The following is a 20,206-nucleotide window of genomic DNA, read 5'->3' as shown; positions in this document are numbered from 1 at the left end:
TGTATTACAAAAATACTTCTCTCCAAGCAGAGTAATACAGAAACTACAAATACAATGAATGAAGGGCATCATTTATTTAATTTTTTTACTTCTTGTTTGATATTCATTCTAAAAACTATGTTATGAAAGGACCCCCAAAACAACTGAGAGTTATTACTATTATTTCTAGAAAAACTTTATGCCATCAATACCATAAATTAATACCGTTATTGGTATTGAATAATATATCATCATTGATAAATCAATAGTCCCTTCATATAATCCTTTGCTTTCAGTGAACTTAACCCTTAGATGGGGGGGGGGGGGGGCTGAATCAGCCCCCCCTCGACATTTTTCGCGATAAATCCGCCGCGCGAATTTTTTTTTACCACGACACTTGCTGACTTTTACTTTCAAGCTCGCGCAACTTTTGAGACCAAAATTGTGACCCCCGGGTACGCGGTTTTGAAATTACACAACATTTTGTAAGTGCATGCAGACCCAAAATTGCTCAAAAACGTGAATTTGTGTACAAATCCAATGCAAATAGTGTTTTTAGCCAAAATTCATAAAATGTATCATATTTTTCCTTTTACTGCTTAAAATCAATTAATTTTATCTTTTTTATGGTCAAAATAAAGTCTCCAACAATTTCCATTGAAAAAACAATAAAAAACAAGAGGTCGAAAAACAAAGAAATACATAAGAAATTTAGAAAATGAAATAAAAAAATAAATGTGATGTTGACATTTTTAAAAAATAGATTTAATCAGATGCCTATAAAGAGTATGTGAAACAAAAATTAGCATTTTAGGGGCATTATTTTGTTAATTAGAGCAAACTTATGATTTTACGCATAAATTAACATAATTAATGAGCAATGAGATTTATCGCAGAATTTGATATCAAAGTTTTGTAGATAATGCCATGGGTAACGCGCGTGCCAATTTTCGTCGCGATCGCGCGATCGACGGCCGAGATCATAAGGGGGGGGGCTGAATCAGCCCCCCCCAGTCTTCTAAGGCGTTGAAATAGCGCCGTCTATTTAGGGTTAAACTCTTTTGATTCACTTGTCATACTTGTATATAATTCAGTCAGGAAATAAATGTATATTTTGTAACAAGACTTTTCAGGAGTAAATTATGCAAAACCGATCTCATTTTCACCCACTAAGAGTGCAGGAAATCCTATAGTTAAATATGGAACTTTGTGGGGGCATCGTGGTCTAGTGGTTATGACTCTTGTCATTCAATCTGAGCGATGTGGGTTCGATTCCCAGCCATGGCGTGTTTTCCTTCAGCAAGATATTTACCCACATTGTGCTCAATGTGTTGCACTCAACCCAGGTGAGGTGAATGGGTACCCGGTAGGAAGTAATTCTTCAAATGCCAGAGCGCCTGTAGGCAGCATGTCTATAGCTGGGGTAATAATAATAGTATTATTGTAATGCACAGAAATTGCGCAATATAAATGTACAGCTAATATTCATTATTATTACTATGATTACTTGAATAATAATTGCCTTTTACCATCTGCTTATCAATCTGCTCATTAAAAAAGATACCGCAATAACCACCAACATCAAATACATATAAAAATGGTATATATAATTGGATAAAACACACAGAATAATACAGTAAAGTTACCGCACATTAATCATGTGATCAACATCTGATGTGGACGGATGTTTGCTTAACAATTGTCACACAGAGTACATGCATTTCTAATAAATCATTCATTATCACATTTCATAAACCAAACATCACATGTTTATCCACTGAATCATATCAATTATTCCAGGCAGTATAAGTTGCAGAATTAATGTAAAATCATAACAAATTATACACATACAGTATATATGCATTATATACAAAATAAATTTCATCTGTATACGGTATATATAATATACAATCAATATCTTTCAAAAACAAGATTTACAATTCATTCTGATGGTTTCATCAAATCTAATTTGTGCACTTTGCTCCTCAGGTAGTGGACAAAGTATGAGTATCTTGTGCGTCAAACTGGCATCCAAGAACAAGAGTAATAATCCTCATTATTTGGCTGTTCTTGTGTTTGTATTCATCTGTTTATATGAGCTTGCTTTTCTCAGTGACTGGCTGCCAAATCATTTTTATTAGCCTACCGGTATTCCTATTTCGAAACCTGAAGGTTCTCCTTCTATCATAATATGACCAAAATTGGGATTTCGTATTGACACTTTCAAAGATTAATATCTGAATTTCTTGATAGTATTTCGTTAATTCAATCCCTTCTGCATTTTTCTTTATTTCTCCATCCTTAAATGGAGTCTCTCTCATGTACCCCCTCTCTCTTACACACACACACCCACATATCTCACTCACTCTTCCCTCTCTCTTTATCTCTACCTCCCTTTCCCTCTCTCTCTTTATCTCCCCTCTCTCATCATTTTACCACCATCCGAAACACTATCCAATGAAATGAGAGATAACGATCCTCAATGAAAATGACAACACAATCATGTTTGATCAATGCAGTAATATAAATTTTATTTCCCAGTATCTACAGTACAGAGAGGTACACACACGTTTGACATGAAACCAAATAAATTTTTGTACCGTTTCAACTTTCAACACTAACATTATAAAATTCATGTAAGCTAACCATGTTTTAATTTCCATATTCAATAAGCTCAACTCATACTGTACTTCATTATAATCTTGGCGCTACAAATAATGGTATTTGAGCTAAATATGCACAGTACATGTAGAGATTAATATACAATAACAACCACTTTTCAACATATATGAATGTGTACGGCAACAGGAATTGTTTTTTCTAAGTATTTCAGTGAAATCACAATCTACGTCCCAGACGGTAATTTTCACAGCAAGAAGTCATCTTAATAAGTACATTGTTGAAAATATTACACATCCATTTTCTTATTATTGCAAAGTCATAAAACAATAAATCTCCTGAATATATGATATCTATTGTTAAAATTATACAATTACTACATGCATTTCCTACACAATGAGGAGAAATGCAGATAAAAACTTCCTAATATAGGACAAGGTAATAAGCCTTCTTTGTCATGATATTCATACATTAAAATGATATACAATTATAATGATATATTGAGGAGGATTGGACACTCCATGAGAGCAACATTTCTAGGTTTACGAAATACAGAACGTAATTAGATGATTGTTCCAAATATTAAACAAATCCAAACTGATGTAATAAACAGAACCCATGTGCCAGTGTCCCCATCTACATGTATTACAAAAATACTTCTCTCCAAGCAGAGTAATACAGAAACTACAAATACAAAGAATGAAGGGCATCATTTATTTAAATTTTTAACTGCTTGTTTGATATTCATTCTAAAAACTATGTTATGAAAGGACCCCCAAAACAACTGAGAGTTATTACTATTATTTCTAGAAAAACTTTATGCCATCAATACCATAAATTAATACCGTTATTAGTATTGAATAATATATCATCATTGATAAATCAATAGTCCCTTCATATAATCCTTTTGCTTTCAGTGAACTTAACCCTAAGACAGGGGGGCTGAATCAGCCCCCCCTCGACATTTTTTGCGATAAATCCGCCGCGCGAAATTTTTTTACCACGACACTTGCTGACTTTTTACTTTCAAGTCTCGCGCAACTTTTGAAACCAAAATTGTGACCCCCGGGTACACGGTTTCGATATTACACAACATTTTGTAAGTGCATGCAGACCCAAAATTGCTCAAACACATGAATTTGTGTACAAATCCAATGCAAATAGTGTTTTTAGCCAAAATTCATAAAATGTATCATATTTTTTTTACTGCTTAAAATCAATTAATTTTATCTTGTTTATGGTCAAAATAAAGTCTCCGACAATTTCCATTTAAAAAACAAAAAGTCGAAAAAAACAAAGAAATACATAAGAAATTTAGAAAACAATAAAATAAAAAAATTAATGTTGACATTTTTTAAAAATAGATTTAATCAGATGCCTATAAAGAGTATGTGAAACAAAAATAGCATTTTAGGGACATTATTTTGTTAATTAGAGCAAACTTATGATTTTACGCATAAATTAAACATAATTAATGAGCAATGAGATTTATCGCAGAATTTGATATTAAAGTTTTGTAGATAATGCCATGGGTAACACGCGTGCCAATTTTCGTCGCGATCGCGTGATCTACGGCCGAGATCATAAGGGGGGGCTGAATCAGCCCCCCCCCCAGGCTTCTTAGGTGTTGAAATAGCGCCGTCTATTTAGGGTTAGACTCTTTTGATTCACTTGTCATACTTGTATATAATTCAGTCAGGAAATAAATATTTTGTAACAAGACTTTTCAGGAGTAAATTATGCAAAACCAATCTCATTTTCACCCATTAAGAGTGAAGGAAATCCTATAGTTAAATATGGAACTTTGTGGGGGCATCGTGGTCTAGTGGTTATGACTCATGTCATTCAATCTGAGCGACGTGGGTTCGATTCCCAGCCATGGTGTGTTTTATTTATCCACATTGTGCTCAATGTGCTGCACTCAACCCAGGTGAGGTGAATGGGTACCCGGTAGGAAGTAATTCTTCAAATGCCAGAGCGCCTGTAGGCAGCATGTCTGTAGCTGGGGTAATAGTATTATTGTAATGCACAGAAATTGCGCAATATAAATGTACAGTTAATATTCCTTATTATTACTATGATTACTTGAATAATAATTGCCTTTTACCATCTGCTTATCAATCTGCTCATTAAAAAAGATACCGCAATAACCATCAACATCAAATACATATAAAAATAGTATATATAATTGGATAAAACACACAGAATAATACAGTAAAGTTACCGCACATTAATCATGTGATCAACATCTGATGTGGACGGATGTTTGCTTAACAATTGTCACACAGAGTACATACATTTCTAATAAATCATTCATTATCACAGTACATAAACCAAACATCACATGTTTATCATATCAATTATTCCAGGCAGAATTAGTTGCAGAATTAATATAAAATCATAACAAATTATACACATACAGTATATATATGCATTATATACAAAATAAATTTCATCTGTATACGATATATATAATATTATACAATCAATATCTTTCAAAAACAAGATTTACAATTACTTCTGATGGTTTCATCAAATCTAATTTGTGCACTTTGCTCCTCAGGTAGTGGACAAAGTATGAGTATCTTGTGCGTCAAGCTGGCATCCAAGAACAAGAGTAATAATCCTCATTATTTGGCTGTTCTTGTGTTTGTATTCATCTGTTTATATGAGCTTGCTTTTCTCAGTGACTGGCTGCCAAATCATTTTTATTAGCCTATCGGTATTCCTATTTCGAAACCTGAAGGTTTTCATGGCAAACTCTAATTTACATGATTTAATCCATTTGGGGGTTCAAAATTCAAAATACAAGAGTTTGTATTTGGTAATTCAGCAGTGAGTGGGAATCCTTCATAGAGTTCAATAGCCCTTTTACCAAATGAAGATCAGCTCACACACATGCAAAGATATTGTATGCATCATAGTTGAATATATCTCAATTGAAAGTATCAAATAGAGAATGAGACATGATTGTAAAATGATCAATGTATCAATAAGTTTTTAAGAATTGTTTTGTTAAGTGTTAGAAGTGACAGAAAAACAATATTCATTCAGAGTGCAGACTTGAATAAGCCATTTGTAAGATCTGTAGGTCACCCTTATATGTAAGTACAATAGTTAAACATGACAAATGGAAGACGTGTACCTTTTTTTGTTGACCTACCCAACAGCCAAGGATAGAATTGCAGATTTAGTGAGCTTATTTTTCAGAAGTCCCCTATTTTCATGTAACTTATCCATAATTTCGTACTTTAATCATCCCCCTTTTCAGATATTTTATTTTTCTTTCATGCAAATGATTTGATCAAAAAGAATGGATTGCCAATTAACTACTTCAATTTTTAATATTTTTTAATCTGTACACTCCCATCTAGCAAGCATTTTGAAGAAGCTTATCTTTGTGCGAGTGGGAACATATAAAATATTACAATGTACTACTACTGGACATCACTACTGAATGCTAGCATATTTATGCCAGATACCTGCGGCACTTTTCATAATAGATCATTAAAACATAATTCATTCATATCATTACCATACATTTTAGTACCAGCAAATGAAATTAACTGCCCGTACCTACATAATACCGGTATGCTTCTTAAAAGTATGGCATGAATGCCCATAAAAGTTAAAAATAAGAATAGCAAAGAATAACCTAGATTCCCTAGGTAAATCTGAGACATCTAAGTACTTATTTGTTTTACTCAAATATTAAACAAAAAGAAATAACATCACTGATTAGTTCACAATACGAATAAAAAAGTACCATATATGATGTACCCATGAAATTGTGCTACATTCTTGAAAAGTACTCTATATATAGAATCCAATTTCCTAGAAATTAAATAAATCATTCCTATAAGTTGGATTGATATCAATTGTAGGTCTATGATGAACCATGTATAAACAGGTTAAAATTGGTAAAATTGATTACAATATGTTGAAGGACACTGATAAGGTAGATGGAAGTGTAGGCATCATAAAAGAAAGTTAAGTAATATCATTATTCTGGCCCATGTCATGACTGAGATGGGGTAGATTTGAAGAGAGTGGCCATAATAGGAGGAGGATCCTTATCTCCATTGTGAGGTATCGCTTCAAGACGTTGAACATAAGAGGAAGGAACTCGCGATTGTTTGGCGCCCTCTATCAAAACTTTCATGTAATGCGGTGAGGGAGCCATCTCCTCTACGTTGTCATCAAGTTGATAAGTGCGACAAACATGACTGCTGCCCTCTGGTGTTGTCACGGTAACATCCAGGACGCTGTATTCACTTTCTTGACTGAAATTATGAGTGAATAATCAAAGATATTGATATTATCAAGTAAAAATCAAGGTAAACAAAATATGACCAGTTAACTTATTATTCAGCTAATAATATCTTTCTGAAGTGATCTGATAATAATAATACTTACTTATATGGCACTTTTCCCATAAGGCGGAAAGTGCTTACAATGAAAATACTTCAAATAAATTAGTAAAACTATAAAACTACAAACTACGAAAGAGATGGAGACTGCCATATTATTACAGGCAAATTATTCCAGTATTTGGCTTAATGATGGTTTTATCAAAATGCAATAATTCAGACAACATCATTGCTCCAACTGTCAAATTTAGGTAAAATAACATAATACTGAAACTCAAGGGTGACAATAAGAATGGTCTTCAATGACAATTTTTTCTATTAGTGAAGCCTCTGATAATAAAATCTACTCAAGGGAAAAGGATAAAGCAGATGACACTAAAAATGTATAAAATTTTGCTCGTTCCAATTTTTATCGAAATTATATATTAATTTTTATAAAACCGGGTTCTAGGATGCAGCCAACCGTGGGTGCATACATATGCAAGTAATGAATTCCTGCGTCATATCTACACAACTCTCCAACTGTGCATTTTTTTTTGTACAGCACTGCATTTGAATAAATTGGTAAACCTCAAATTCGTAAAACCATGTGACACACTAATTCATTATAAAGAAAGCTATGGCTAGGATTTTGGACTTTGATGATGCCCTAACTCAGGCACGTATCATACTGACTCAACTTTTGATGTCAAATTAGAAAACGGAATAGGGCCTATTTGTATTATCTGTGGAATTTTTCAGGGGTTTTAACAAATTGCCTAGTTTTATAAAACAAATAATGTACAGGTTTAATGATGGTGTTGTGAATGAGGGTCATGCTGGTGACAATACAGGTAAGCTCTTTCACTTTGGTATGTTATGCTAAAGCACTTGCATAGTCATGCATATACAGTTGAGGCCAGAAGTTTACATACACCCAGGAAATTCAAAGAAAAGTTGACAGTTGCCAAACATCATAAATTTACTGTATCTTATAAAATATTTGTGCTATCATGACAAATTTCAAAGCAGACAGAGGAGTATGTCATGCCCCTTCATCACATCGCTTTGTCATCAGGAGATGAAAAATATTTAGGTGTCATTTTTTCCCCAAAAATCTTCATATTTTAGACAAATTAAAAGTAAAAACTTGACAAAAACATCTCATATTTGTGCTAGTTACTTCTCAACACAAACATTTCAGATTACACCTTTTTGTTCAGTTGTGACATATCATGATAGAAAATGTAATATAAATCATAGATTTGGAATTTATATATTTCTATGAAATTATGTTTGAAAATGTAATAGAAAACAATAGAATATATTTGACAGGAACATTACTTTTTTTCTTCAAAGAAAATTCCTTCTGAAATATACTTTAATCCCAATGTCATCCCAATCATGTGAAAGAGCCTAATACGCTCTTTCATTTGATACCAAATTCGTCATGGTAGTATTTATTTTTCTGAAAATATAGTACATTTTACAATGTTTGCCAAGCGAACAAATTTCATTGAATTCCATAGGTGTATGGAAACATTTGGCCTCAACATGTAGATACCTGCAAGTTTGCTGTATAGCTACTTACAGACTCTAAACTATGCATTATTCTTTATTTAAATAAAGAGCTCTATGAAACAACTGTAGACATAATAAAAGTAAACATAAAATGCTTAATAGATAGATAACTCACCTATCTAGGTGATCTCGGTCTGATATATGTAGTCTCCACACTACACCCCATAGATGATCACCTGGAGCTTTCTTGATAGTAGCAGGTGCACCTTTCCAGTAACTTATCCAATCAGGATAGGCATGAAAACACAGCTTATAACCCTACATAAAAGACAATTAGTGGGGCAATGAGAGGGGGTTGGGAATCAAATACATCTCAATATGTGTGAGCATGGTGATCTAGTAGTTCTTGGTCTCGCCTGTCAATCAGAGGGTCGTGGGTCTGAATCCCAGGTATGATATTATTTCTAACGTGGAGAAGATTTACGGTTCACCTTGTGTAATATGAAGAAGGGAAGGAAATATAGGCAGAAATATTGAAATTGAAAGACGAGATAGGATGAAAAGAGGAAATTAGAAGTATTCTTTCTTGAAAGTGAGTGAAGTCCTGAAAAGGACTGTAAACCAGATGAGATGAGCTGAATATGGCTTGAGTAGCGATGGTTTGAGTAGTAGCAGGATGAAGTGAAGTGCTACTACTCAAACCATCGCTACTCAAGCCATATTCCAGTTTGAAAGCATTACATGTTACTATGTTTGCAAAGCATCTGACTAGCATTCAGGTTGCCAAGAACAACCTTTGTTTAATGATTTATAATAATCCCTCATGGACTATATAAGATGCTATGAAGGAATCCCCCCAAAGGAGGATAAACATAGCTTGGACTTTTCTTCGGTACCTATAGTGTATAAAGCCAGGGTGACTTTCACTGACAGGTGACATAAGCTACTGTAATTTAATCTCCACATTGGCTGAGAGCAACTTACTTAGTGAAAACCACTGACAAAACTCTATCATGAAACAGTCCCCAAGGGCATCATTTCATAAACCCTGTCAGCAATGACAAAGGTGGCCAGCCAAAACCAACAATAAGTCACGAGGAAAGGTTCTCTCTGTAAATAGCCAAAATAATACTTTGGTACCGGTATTAAAAAGGCAAAAATAAAAAAACTTATTTGAAGAGAAATTCTTCTTCATGCTGTCAAAATTTGAAGTTGTCAAGTTGAATAAAAAAAAAATGGAACACAAACAGTTTCTTTGACACAAGTTTTTGCAGACTGCTTGGAAGTTTTACTGAGATTTTATAAGTTTTACTTGAGTGAACCCTGAACTTCAAACATTATTTTCTCCATATATTATTGAAGCTCTGACTTAATATTTTCTGTATTCAAATAAGTACTTGTGTTGGTTATTGTTGATCAATTTTCTTGATCAAGTGATATATCATTTAAAGCTCAGGATGTGCTTTTTCAAACAATATAAATCTTAAAATTCATTTTGGGTGCGTTCAATGTCGGTTTCCAAATTTAAACTGCAACATGAATGGTGATTACAAAATGCTGATATAATGAGAAACAAACGATGTGTTCAATATCCTCCATTCCCAGTCGTAAAAATAAACGTCTCTCAAATCACGATTCGGAGGAAAATTTAAACGTCGAAAAAGATGCGTTTGCAAATGCGATCAGCTCAAATTTACGACCTTGAGCATCTCGAATGCGATATTGAACACAATTGCGTTTTGAAACGTCTTTAAATTTGCACTCGCACTGGAAGCCAACAAAAACAGGAGCCAGAACTGACCTTTCTTGTGATGGGTCAAACTGAGCACTAAAGCTGCATTCACGAAAGCGGGAAATTTAAAGACGATGAACGGTGCACAGATGATCGTGTTCGTGTTCGGTCTTTTGGAATTGAGTTTTGAATCACGATTCATGTTGCTGTTTAAATTTTAAAATCGACATCGAACACACCCTTACTTTGGGGATTTTAGGTGGCTGTTCACAAATTATCATTTTCAGTCACCATAGTTAATCATAGACCGGTACTGCAAATCAAAATCAAGGATTTCACTGAAATTGTCCACTTTCATGAAAATCCCCTGGAATTACTACCGTGCTAAAAATGAATGTGAGAATGTACCTCAAGTTTGGCTGGACCAACTAGCTGAGCAGTAGGATTGTGCACATGAATCCTAGCTTTCAACATGTTGCTACCGTACCCAAAGTAGAGGAAGGTATCATCACTACTCCTGATAATAAATGACAATAAAAGAAAATAGAAATAATAATGCAGCTTATCTACTCTGCACAGAGTTCTCAAGACACTGGACTCATACTTCAGTTCATTCCCACTGCCGTGCAATCCATTATGATTGACCTTTTGTAGCTGATCGCAAATGTTTTTGAGCCATCCAAATTTTTTCTTCAATCAAAATGATTGCCAGGACCGACCTCAAGATCTGATACGATCACTACGATCATTCCATGATTTAGACCATAGTTTAGAACTATCGTGGCGCAAATCACGACAGTAGGGCTAGGTATCGCAAAATTAGAGAATTCTGTAGTCAAGGGGATATATGAATTTCAGACTAATATTTTGTACCGAATGTATCTGGGATACCACATGGATCTGTCCACGGAGGATTATCAATTGTTACTAGGAGTGCTGTGATAGTGCTCAGCAGTGCACCCCAGATAACAATACAATAATCCTCCGTGGACAGGTCCCTGGGACACAATGGAACTTAATTTTGTGTTCAAACTCAGCCCAGTATAATTACTCATCCAATAACAGGTTGACTGTTGCAATGGGCTATGGCATCATACAGGACACCCACAGTGTCGTGTCGAACACTAGCATAATGGATAACTAACAATCTTTGGGGGCAGTGTTACAGCTCGCCATCTCTCTACAAATTTGTGCTTCATGACATAAGTTAACAAGAAGAACAAGTTTCTACTTTTTAATACACATGTGACAAAGGAACAGATTAAGGTACAAAATGAAGAGCCAATAAATTGTCCAGAGTGAATTAAGCACCATTTAAGAATCTAAAGTGTCAATCTATTGTTGATCAAATATCAATTATGCATGAAATTCACTAGTATGTGTAATAAAACATCTCAATTAGTGTAATTTAAGTGTAAATCAAATGTCAGTTAAGTATTAATCTGTACATTTCTTACTCGGTATCGATTAAATTCATGATTTCCACCTGTCCGCTGTATCCGTTATCCTCAATCGATCTCAGCCATTCAAGGTAATACTCAGGGAGAGAGTTTTGATCGGCCCCCTTCCTGATCACATCAATGTATTGAGGTGAAGGGGTGCCCTCCTTAAAGTCTATTATGCTATATGTCCAACATGTATGACGGGTACCATCTTGTGATGTCACAATGACTTCCTTTCGTCTGTAAACAACGCCTTCACCCTCTTGTCTGTAGTGAGTTAATACAGAATACAATGGAGAGATAATAGGGAGCTATGTAGCATTTATAAGAAATTACACACATTGATATTCTGATTGAGTTTTATTAAGTACTCATTCAAATATTTGCAAAAGTATATTACACAAATGAATGACACAAACTACAAATACATAGAATTTAAAAGAAAGACCACAGAAATTTTGAAATCTTGAATACAACTAATGTAGTAGGTTTCACGGTACTCCATAAACTTGACGTTTCGACAAGTGTGTTCTTGTTGTCTTCATTTATTTTCCCAAGAATTTAAATGAGAGTTGAGTTATCATCCAAGTTGTTAGAAATCTGGGGTTTTTTATTAAAGCTTTCTTGTGTATACATGCTAAATTCAGGTCGCATTAACTGCAAACAATTAACCAGTTTAATGACATACTGCAGTTTATCTATGATTTTAAAAAAAGGTCGATGACAACCTGAAAGCTTGCCACACATAGCCAAAAGTAATATTTACGAACTGGATAAACTACTGTCAGGTAAAAAAAAAACAATTATATACCGTATTACTTCATGTATAATAAATCATTGTACATTACTGCATCTCTATTATTAAGTTATAGGATTGTAAATTTAAAATTACTAAATCTCTATTTGGTTGTAGGATTATTACCTAACTTCTATACAAATAAATTTGAGTAACCAGACCTACATAACAATAGAATCAACTTACAAATCCAGACTTGCGAGATCCTTTTCCTCTAATCTCCACACTATGCCCCACACAGAACTCCCATTCCTTTCTTCAACAGTAGCGACACCACCATGCCATCTATCACTCATCCAGTCGCTTTGTCCTCCAAAACATAGCTTGTGATCCTGAGAAATTGACAGACAAGCCACAAAAAAGATCACACCATTTGAATAGAAATGCACCAATTATTATGAAGCACTTTTAAAGTTTCCTAATTAATGTAAGACAGGTCTTTCTTGCCTCTTGGCATGAATGAAAACAATGAAATCAAGTCCAAGACAAGAGGAATTGGATGAGTGGGCCGTCAACATCATCATTCATGAATGGTTGTGGGGAAAAAGGGAAGATATTACAGCCTCTAACTTAGACCAAGAAGAGCTTCGGTCTCTGTTATGTTGGTTGTTCCGCTGAACTCTGTTGGCTCCACTCATCAAATACAGAGACCGAAGTTCTAGCTCGATCTGCACAGGGACTCAATGGCCATATGTTTATATATTAAGTTTGGATAAAACTGGGAAGTGAAGTTGCGCGACAGCTGAAGTAAGTCACTGGTTTTCCCACTTTTAAGTTTATTTTTCCCCGTTTTGGTGCATTTCAGGCCAAAACGGAATAATAATCTTTATTTTGGTACAGTTCTTTTTATATATGTTTATGAAATAAAGACAAAAATCGATGAGCCCCGTCGGGGGGATTTTGCATTGTCAACCCGTCTGTGTACGAGGAGAAATGAAAAAAGAAAATGTTAAAAAACTCCTCGAAACAAGACGGCTGCCAGCTGTCTACCTCAGTCTTACTTAGACTTTAGAGAGGTACCGTAAGGGCACTAGTATTCAACCCGTTTGGAGAGTTTCCTCAAATATATAGAAATATAGAATTTACCTGAATTTCAGACCCGTCTTATTTCCAAGAGCAAATGCTGGTTATTCTTTTTCCGTTAATTTTTTCTTCAACCAGTTGACTGTGTGCGCGGGCGATCGAATTATACGGCGACGGATTTTGGTACTAGTATTCAACCCGTCGGTACTAGTATTCAACATAGCGATGAAAGATGGCCCTGTCTCTCAATCTGCCCTTGTCCCATCCGACTATGGACTAGACCATTTGAGATGAGACCAAACAGGGAATTAATCAAAGCCAGAGACTTACATAGATCTAGATCTAATTTAGCAATCTAAACCCTTTTGAGATTTGCTATCAATCCTCACTAGGTTGAATACTAGTACCATTCAGTGCAAAAGGCCATCGCCGCATAATTCGATCCTCCGCGCATACAGTCGACAGATTGACAAAGAAAATATCGATAACAGATTACCCTGGAAATAACAAAGGTATGAAATTAAGATAAATTCCCTATTTCTAAATATTTTGGGGAATATGTCAAAATCTTTGAATTATGCCGGGTTGAATACTAGTACCCATACGGTAGATTTAGGCCTACCCATTTAAAATATTATTCTTCTTGAAATCAATTCTCATTAGTAAAATGTTTTATTATTAAAAGGTAATTAGTATTAACTATTATTAAGCCTAACGTTAGGCTAGGCTAGACATACCAGTAGGCCCTACCACCCGAATATCGCCCGGTACAGGCCGCTATCTACGGTGAGCGAAACGACAGTCACGTTAAATTGACGCCCAACGCTGCGGGAGGACTGTCTGTTGAGTTCCGCTGAAATAAAATTGTTTTACCTTTAATTCTGCGACGTCAACAAAAACAGCAGACGGGTTTTTCAAGTGAATTCTCTCTTTCATTAGATTACTGCCATATCCATAATACAAAAATGTGCCTTCAGACCCTCTTGAAGTTTCGTCCATGCTTGCTATCTCAACTTTGTTATCGTCAAACGCAAAGTGTTATGTTGTTATCTGCGGATCGGCGACGTCAACCAGACTAAAATTCTTTGCTCGATCGATCGAGCGATCGATATCGAGCTAGCTAGCGCTAGCTAGCTCGGTGGGTATTTCGGTTGTGATTATAAAGTTTTAAACAGGAGATGGCGCTACACCACCTACCGCAGACGTACAGACTGGAAGTTAAGGACGTTCCACAGTTAAAGTGAAATCCATGTCATTTTCACCAAACTTTGCACATAGATACTTTAGAACCGTAATATTCGAAATTCGCAAAAATTAAAATAGGTCCATGTGCTTGATTTTTTGCTATAGAGCTTCAAAGTTCACCCAAATTGATGTTCTTAAGAATTGCGCATTCGAAAGAATTTGGCATTTTTAGACGCGCCCAAGATTACTACAATGAGTTTAATCCTCTATTACTCAGTCAAAATACATGAAAAGGTCATCAAATTTCGCAAGAGAGTTGATAATTTTATCGTTCGAATGAAGAATCTATTTATAGTGCTATTTGTTTGCAATTTTAAGTTTAACAGCACTGTCAGTTCTTAAAAATGGTGTAAAAGATAACAAAATCCCAATCTAAAAAATGTAAAATTTCAGTAACAAACTACAAACGTACAATAAATGCTGCACTTTATTCAAAATCCATGTCATTTTCACCAAAATTTGCAAAGTTGTAGAGGAAGGTATGCCTAAGAGGTACAAACATTAAAAAATAGGGGTTCATGTGCTTGTTTTTAAACTATCAGCATTTTCATTAGAGCAAATGTGCTTTTTAAAACACCAAAAATGCGCCGAATGCTTAGTATCTATGTGAAGAAAAAATCAAAACCACTCTACCATTTATTCAAACTCGGGGTAATATTCGTGATGCTTGGCAGTACTGCAGAGTAAAGTATTTTGAAATTGTAGATAATATTTTTTTGAATGGTCCATGGAACAACTTCATTTTTTAGCTTCATGAAATAACGCATCGGATCTGCAGTTAAAGTGCAGAAGATGAGAAAAATCAGCTCATACCCGCAGCTAATTAATCACCTGTTCATCCATTGTGACGTTAGCGCGCAGAGTGTAAACTATGCGCAGATCATAATGCGCACAAACATAACTGTGGAACGTCCTTAAAGGGGAATCCTACCCAAGTAAAAACTTTTTGTTATAAGAAAAAGAAAAAGCAGACAAGTTGATAGGTGAAAGTTTTAACAATATCGGACAAACAAAAAGAAAGTTATGATTTTTTTAATGTTGTAAATATTGGTAATCACTATACCCATTGAGACTTCAAATTGGCCGCATATGTGATGTAATAGTGATGTAAGGCAAGGACTACTCTTCCATGTACTCCAATACATATTATGGCTAGAATGTCATTTTTCCCAAAAGTTTTATTTCAAATTATATTTTTCTTTCATGAGGACATAAAACGATATACTACCTGGGTTATATTTAGATTACTGCCCCAGGGGAATGGGTACTTAGGAGAAAACCACAAATCCCTGATAATAAAGTACATGGTCTATGGGAAAGTTGTCCTTGCCCCTTGTCATAATTTACTTACCCAGTTGCCAATTTGAAATCTACATACTATTAGTGATCTCAATTTTAAATCAGCTATAACTTTCTTATTGCTTGTCCGATTTCTTTCAACTTTCACCATTCTGTTTAATTTATTTTTCTCCTTCCCAACACAACATTTTATGGTCAAGGCTGGATTCCCCTTTAAGAGAATTTCAATACAAACTTTTACATATAGCATCATTTGGTATAATACATTCCAATACTTTCTCTTTCTGTAGAAAAGATATAGAAACATATTATCATGTATTTTATAAATGTGCTGAAGTGTCTAAGACTTGGACTGAAATAGGAAACAAATTACATCTTCTAAAATTCCGTGATATACAATGGCTTGAAGTATTACTTGGTGTTAGAGACAATATAAAACACAATTCTCTATTAAATCATGTAATAATTTTGTTCAAATATATGATTTACAATAACCGTAAACTGGGAAGGGTCCCTACTCTCTCTTGTGTTCTTCCTCCGCTAAGGTCGGAGATCAACGGCGCCGTTGGAAGGGCCGCAATTCATTTAAGGCTCTAAGTTGCAATCATGAAGTACTGAGTAAGTTTTGACGAGTTGTGTGGAGGTTGCGTAAGAAGTATAGAATAAGCGTATGTAATTGGGCTTTGTGTTGCAGCTAATACGCCCAGGAGGTAAAAAAAGGACCGACTCTACAAAAAGAGCAGGGGTAGATTCAAAGCATGGTCCAAACTGCTTGGTGTTGGGATTAGCTTTAACCCGCTGGATAAGGTCCTGTCGGACAGGTGCTAGGGCTGGACAGGTAGCAACCAGATGTTCCACATCCTCGCAGGCTGACATGCACAGACGACAGCAATCATCAGGTGCTTTGCCAATCTTGGCGAGCCGGACTTGGGTCAGATAGACTTGACAAGAGATCTGGGCACGGATGGTGATGGCTGGCCGCAGACTTGGATTGGAAATGTGCCCAGGGTACAGGTCCTTCGCCTTTGGTTTAGGTGTTCTAGTCCATAAGGACAAGGATGTCTTCTTGGTGAGGGCGTTGTGCTGCCTGGCCTCAGACACCTGAATCACTGCCGACTGAACCATTCGCTTCCACAGATGGTAGTTAGGGGGATTCCTTACAAGTTCATCAAGTGGGGGAAGGCTAAGTTGTTGAAGTGCATTACGCCATTCTTGTATGGATTTGGTGTTGGCACAGATACCATGAAGAAGCATCCTTCGTTCTATCCTGTCCATGTCGGTGCACAAGATCTGTCCCAGAAGTAGGAGCTTTTCCTTGGTGACCAACAGGCTAATTGGGATTACGTCAGTGAGAAGATATACTGCTTCGTCGGCTGATGTTGTTGGTAGACCCAGAATCTGCTTAAATAGGTGAATCTGTGCCTTATCTAGGCGATTCAACATTGCCCTTGAGAAGGGAATGCTGGAGCAGCCGAAGATCATCCTGGGAACACAAAAAGTTTTCCATAGTTTTGCAGTGACATGGGGAACTACCCTTGCTCCTAGTGGTGAGGTTCCCACAAGGGCATAAAATGATCTGTATCCCTTTGTGATAGCATCAGCAGCGTAGTCATACTGAAGATTGTCAGTCCTGACGATGCCAAGGTGCTTGTGTGAGGAGACCTGTGCAATCGGTTCACCATTGATCTGCCAAGAGTTGTCACTGTTCAGAAGGTCTTGATTGAGCACAATGATTGCACTCTTGGAGGGGTTGATCTTGTACTTCCACTCCTTAGTGTAACGGAAAGTGACATTCAACATCTGCTGCAGTTCCATGGGCTCATTGCTAAGAAGTGCAATGTCATCCGCGAAGGCTATGACCCCAACATATAGGTTGCCGACTGAGCAGCCAAGATGATACACCCTCAGAAGCTTGATGAGGTCGTTGATGTAGAGAGTGTACAGCATGGGGGAAAGCACCCCCCCCCCGGCCCTGCCTTACTCCTTGGAGGACAGGAAAGGAGGGACCAACTTCATGTTTCCAGAAAACCTTGCTTGAACAGCTGTTGTAAAATTCAGAAATGGTATCAAGCAGCACTGTAGGTGGATGAGTCACTGCTATCTTCGAAAGGAGACCATCTTGCCAGACCCTGTCGAATGCTTTCTGGGCATCCAACATAGCTATGTACAAAGGTTGGTTGAGGGACTTGTACACTTCGATGACAAGGTCGAGTGCTTTACCTGTAAGAGTACAGGACCTCTCTCGTTGGAAGCCAAATTGCAACGGGTCTGGAATTTGGTGTTCTTGTAAGTGTTGGGAAAGTTTGGGCTTTACCAACAACTCCAACAACTTCCCTACATGCAAAGACATATGCAGTGCTATTAAAAGGTCAAAGCAGATCGAATATGAAAAGGCAAAAAGAAAAGACAAATTAACTCTACACCATACAAAATAGGAAAAAAATTTCCCAATTGTCGGTTTGAGTCAATTACACTCAAGTGTTTTTTTTTTCTTTCTTCAAACTCTTTCTCCCACTGATCCTTACCCATCAATTTAAATATATATAAAAAAATCAATATACGACTATCTTGCAACAAAGCTTATTTCTTATAAAATGATTTATAGTTGGAATAATAGTAATTCAATATTATAAAATATATCATGATGCCATTATGAGTAAAAGATAAAGGAGATGGGTTTCAGTTTGGCTGCTCTCCCTTCACATTTCTGTTTTTTGTTTTGTTGTTGTTTTGTTTTTGTGTGTTTTATATATATAATCTTTATTCAGATTGTTGTACAATTTTTAAGTATAAACGTAGAGACTTATTCTTTTTTGTATTGTCTTACCTATGGAGATATACATTTTTTTATTATGGGATAGTCTATTCACATCTTTATTAAATAAAGTATTATATATAAAAAAATTATTATTTGCTCAGAATTTAAAAAGTCTTTATGTTTGGATTTTTTTCCATCATACAATACCGCATTATTATACAGTATAAATACAAGTGAAAATAACTGTTTTCTCTGTTTGTATTATGGGTTGTGATAATCTTTGTTAAAAAATGTTTATCATAATGTATAAAATTTCATTTGTTATATTGCTGTATATATGTACTTCACTTATTTTATATATTTTCTTTATTACCCTTGTATGTATGAAAAATGTGATATTATCTGAATAAAGGCTAAAAAGCATTTAAAAAAAACATGCAGACTTGGAGCAGAGTACATGGATGTAATGGAATGATCAGTTTGTCAGTTCTGTTAAGTGGCGTACAGATGAGAGGGGGAGCTTGGGGGTGCTTGCTCTCCCCAATTTTTTACGACCAAGATAACAAAAGAGAAAATATAACGTATTGGAAAGAGAATTTGTTTATGATAACATTTTCTGATTATTTTATTTAGGTTGTGATTATAATGTTTTAAACAAGAGATGGCGCTAAACCACTTACCGCAGACGAACTGCAGAATTGCAGCTGAGTATACATGGATGAAATCATGAGAGGTTTATTTTCCACCTCAAAATGGATTAAATGGAATATCAGTTCTGTTCAGTGGCGTACAGATGGAAGGGGGGGGGGGGGCTTTGGGATTGCTCCCCCAAATTTTCATGACCAAAAAAAACAAATGAGAAAAGAAAAAGGATAGGAAAGAGAGTTTATGACATAAAGGTGGTTTATGATAATATTTTTTTAATATTATGTCAAAATCTGCCACAAAATATGATTTTTGTAATAAAAATGTCGATTTTTTTTTTTGCCCATTCGCTTCGCCCACTTGCAACTTGTTATCAATTTTGCCTGAAACGCCATATTTCGTCACCTCAATATTTTGGGCTCATTACGACACTCTGGTTCTGCTTTAACCTGTAGTTTAGCTGTATTTTCCAATTGTGAGTCAGTCGTGAGATGGTCGGGTCGTATGAGTTGTCCGGTGGCTATTACTTTGGGGTGAAAAGGGGAAAAGAGGGGAAATGGAAAATAATTGAGGAACTGAAAGAAAGAATTAGAAGTGAATGGTCAGAGCTATACTGCCCAACTTTGGCAAAAGGAAGCAAGTGCCCACATCAGTCAAATTTGAGTTATTGTTGTTGCTGAAATACCCTTTGTACGTTGCACGTTCAGACAAAAAGTTGGGGAAGAAATTATCGTTCTATGGAAAGATATTGAAGAAAATTTGCTGTTAAAATGCATTGACGCCTATGTAAATGACGTT

The 20,206-nt window shown here is 35.7% G+C and overlaps 1 protein-coding gene across 1 annotated transcript; it reads right to left on the bottom strand.

Annotated features, from left to right (window-relative positions):
• Positions 1-2,484: 2,484 nt before the first annotated feature.
• On the bottom strand, positions 2,485-14,574 carry LOC129270622 (uncharacterized). The gene is made up of 6 exons (XM_064115234.1): positions 14,335-14,574; positions 12,625-12,770; positions 11,658-11,909; positions 10,609-10,717; positions 8,644-8,786; positions 2,485-6,881 (listed from the first exon to the last, which is right to left on the bottom strand). Exons 1-6 carry the CDS (start codon positions 14,458-14,460, stop codon positions 6,617-6,619), a joined length of 1,041 nt encoding a protein of 346 aa, XP_063971304.1. The 5' UTR covers positions 14,461-14,574; the 3' UTR covers positions 2,485-6,616.
• Between the last annotated feature and the right edge of the window lie 5,632 nt (positions 14,575-20,206).

This window comes from Lytechinus pictus, unplaced genomic scaffold (genome assembly GCF_037042905.1).
Source record: "Lytechinus pictus isolate F3 Inbred unplaced genomic scaffold, Lp3.0 scaffold_25, whole genome shotgun sequence".
NCBI lineage: Eukaryota > Metazoa > Echinodermata > Echinoidea > Temnopleuroida > Toxopneustidae > Lytechinus > Lytechinus pictus.
This window is presented reverse-complemented; position numbering and strand designations above follow the sequence as displayed.

Excerpts from the sequence above, each read along its gene's own strand:
- LOC129270622 (XM_064115234.1), bottom strand. The coding sequence starts at position 14,460 with ATGGACGAAACTTCAAGAGGGTCTGAAGGCACATTTTTGTATTATGGA. Across the intron at positions 8,787-10,608 it reads TTGGTCCAGCCAAACTTGAG|GGTTATAAGCTGTGTTTTCA; the intron begins GTACATTCTCAC and ends TCTTTTATGTAG. Across the intron at positions 6,882-8,643 it reads GACCGAGATCACCTAGATAG|TCAAGAAAGTGAATACAGCG; the intron begins GTGAGTTATCTA and ends TCATAATTTCAG.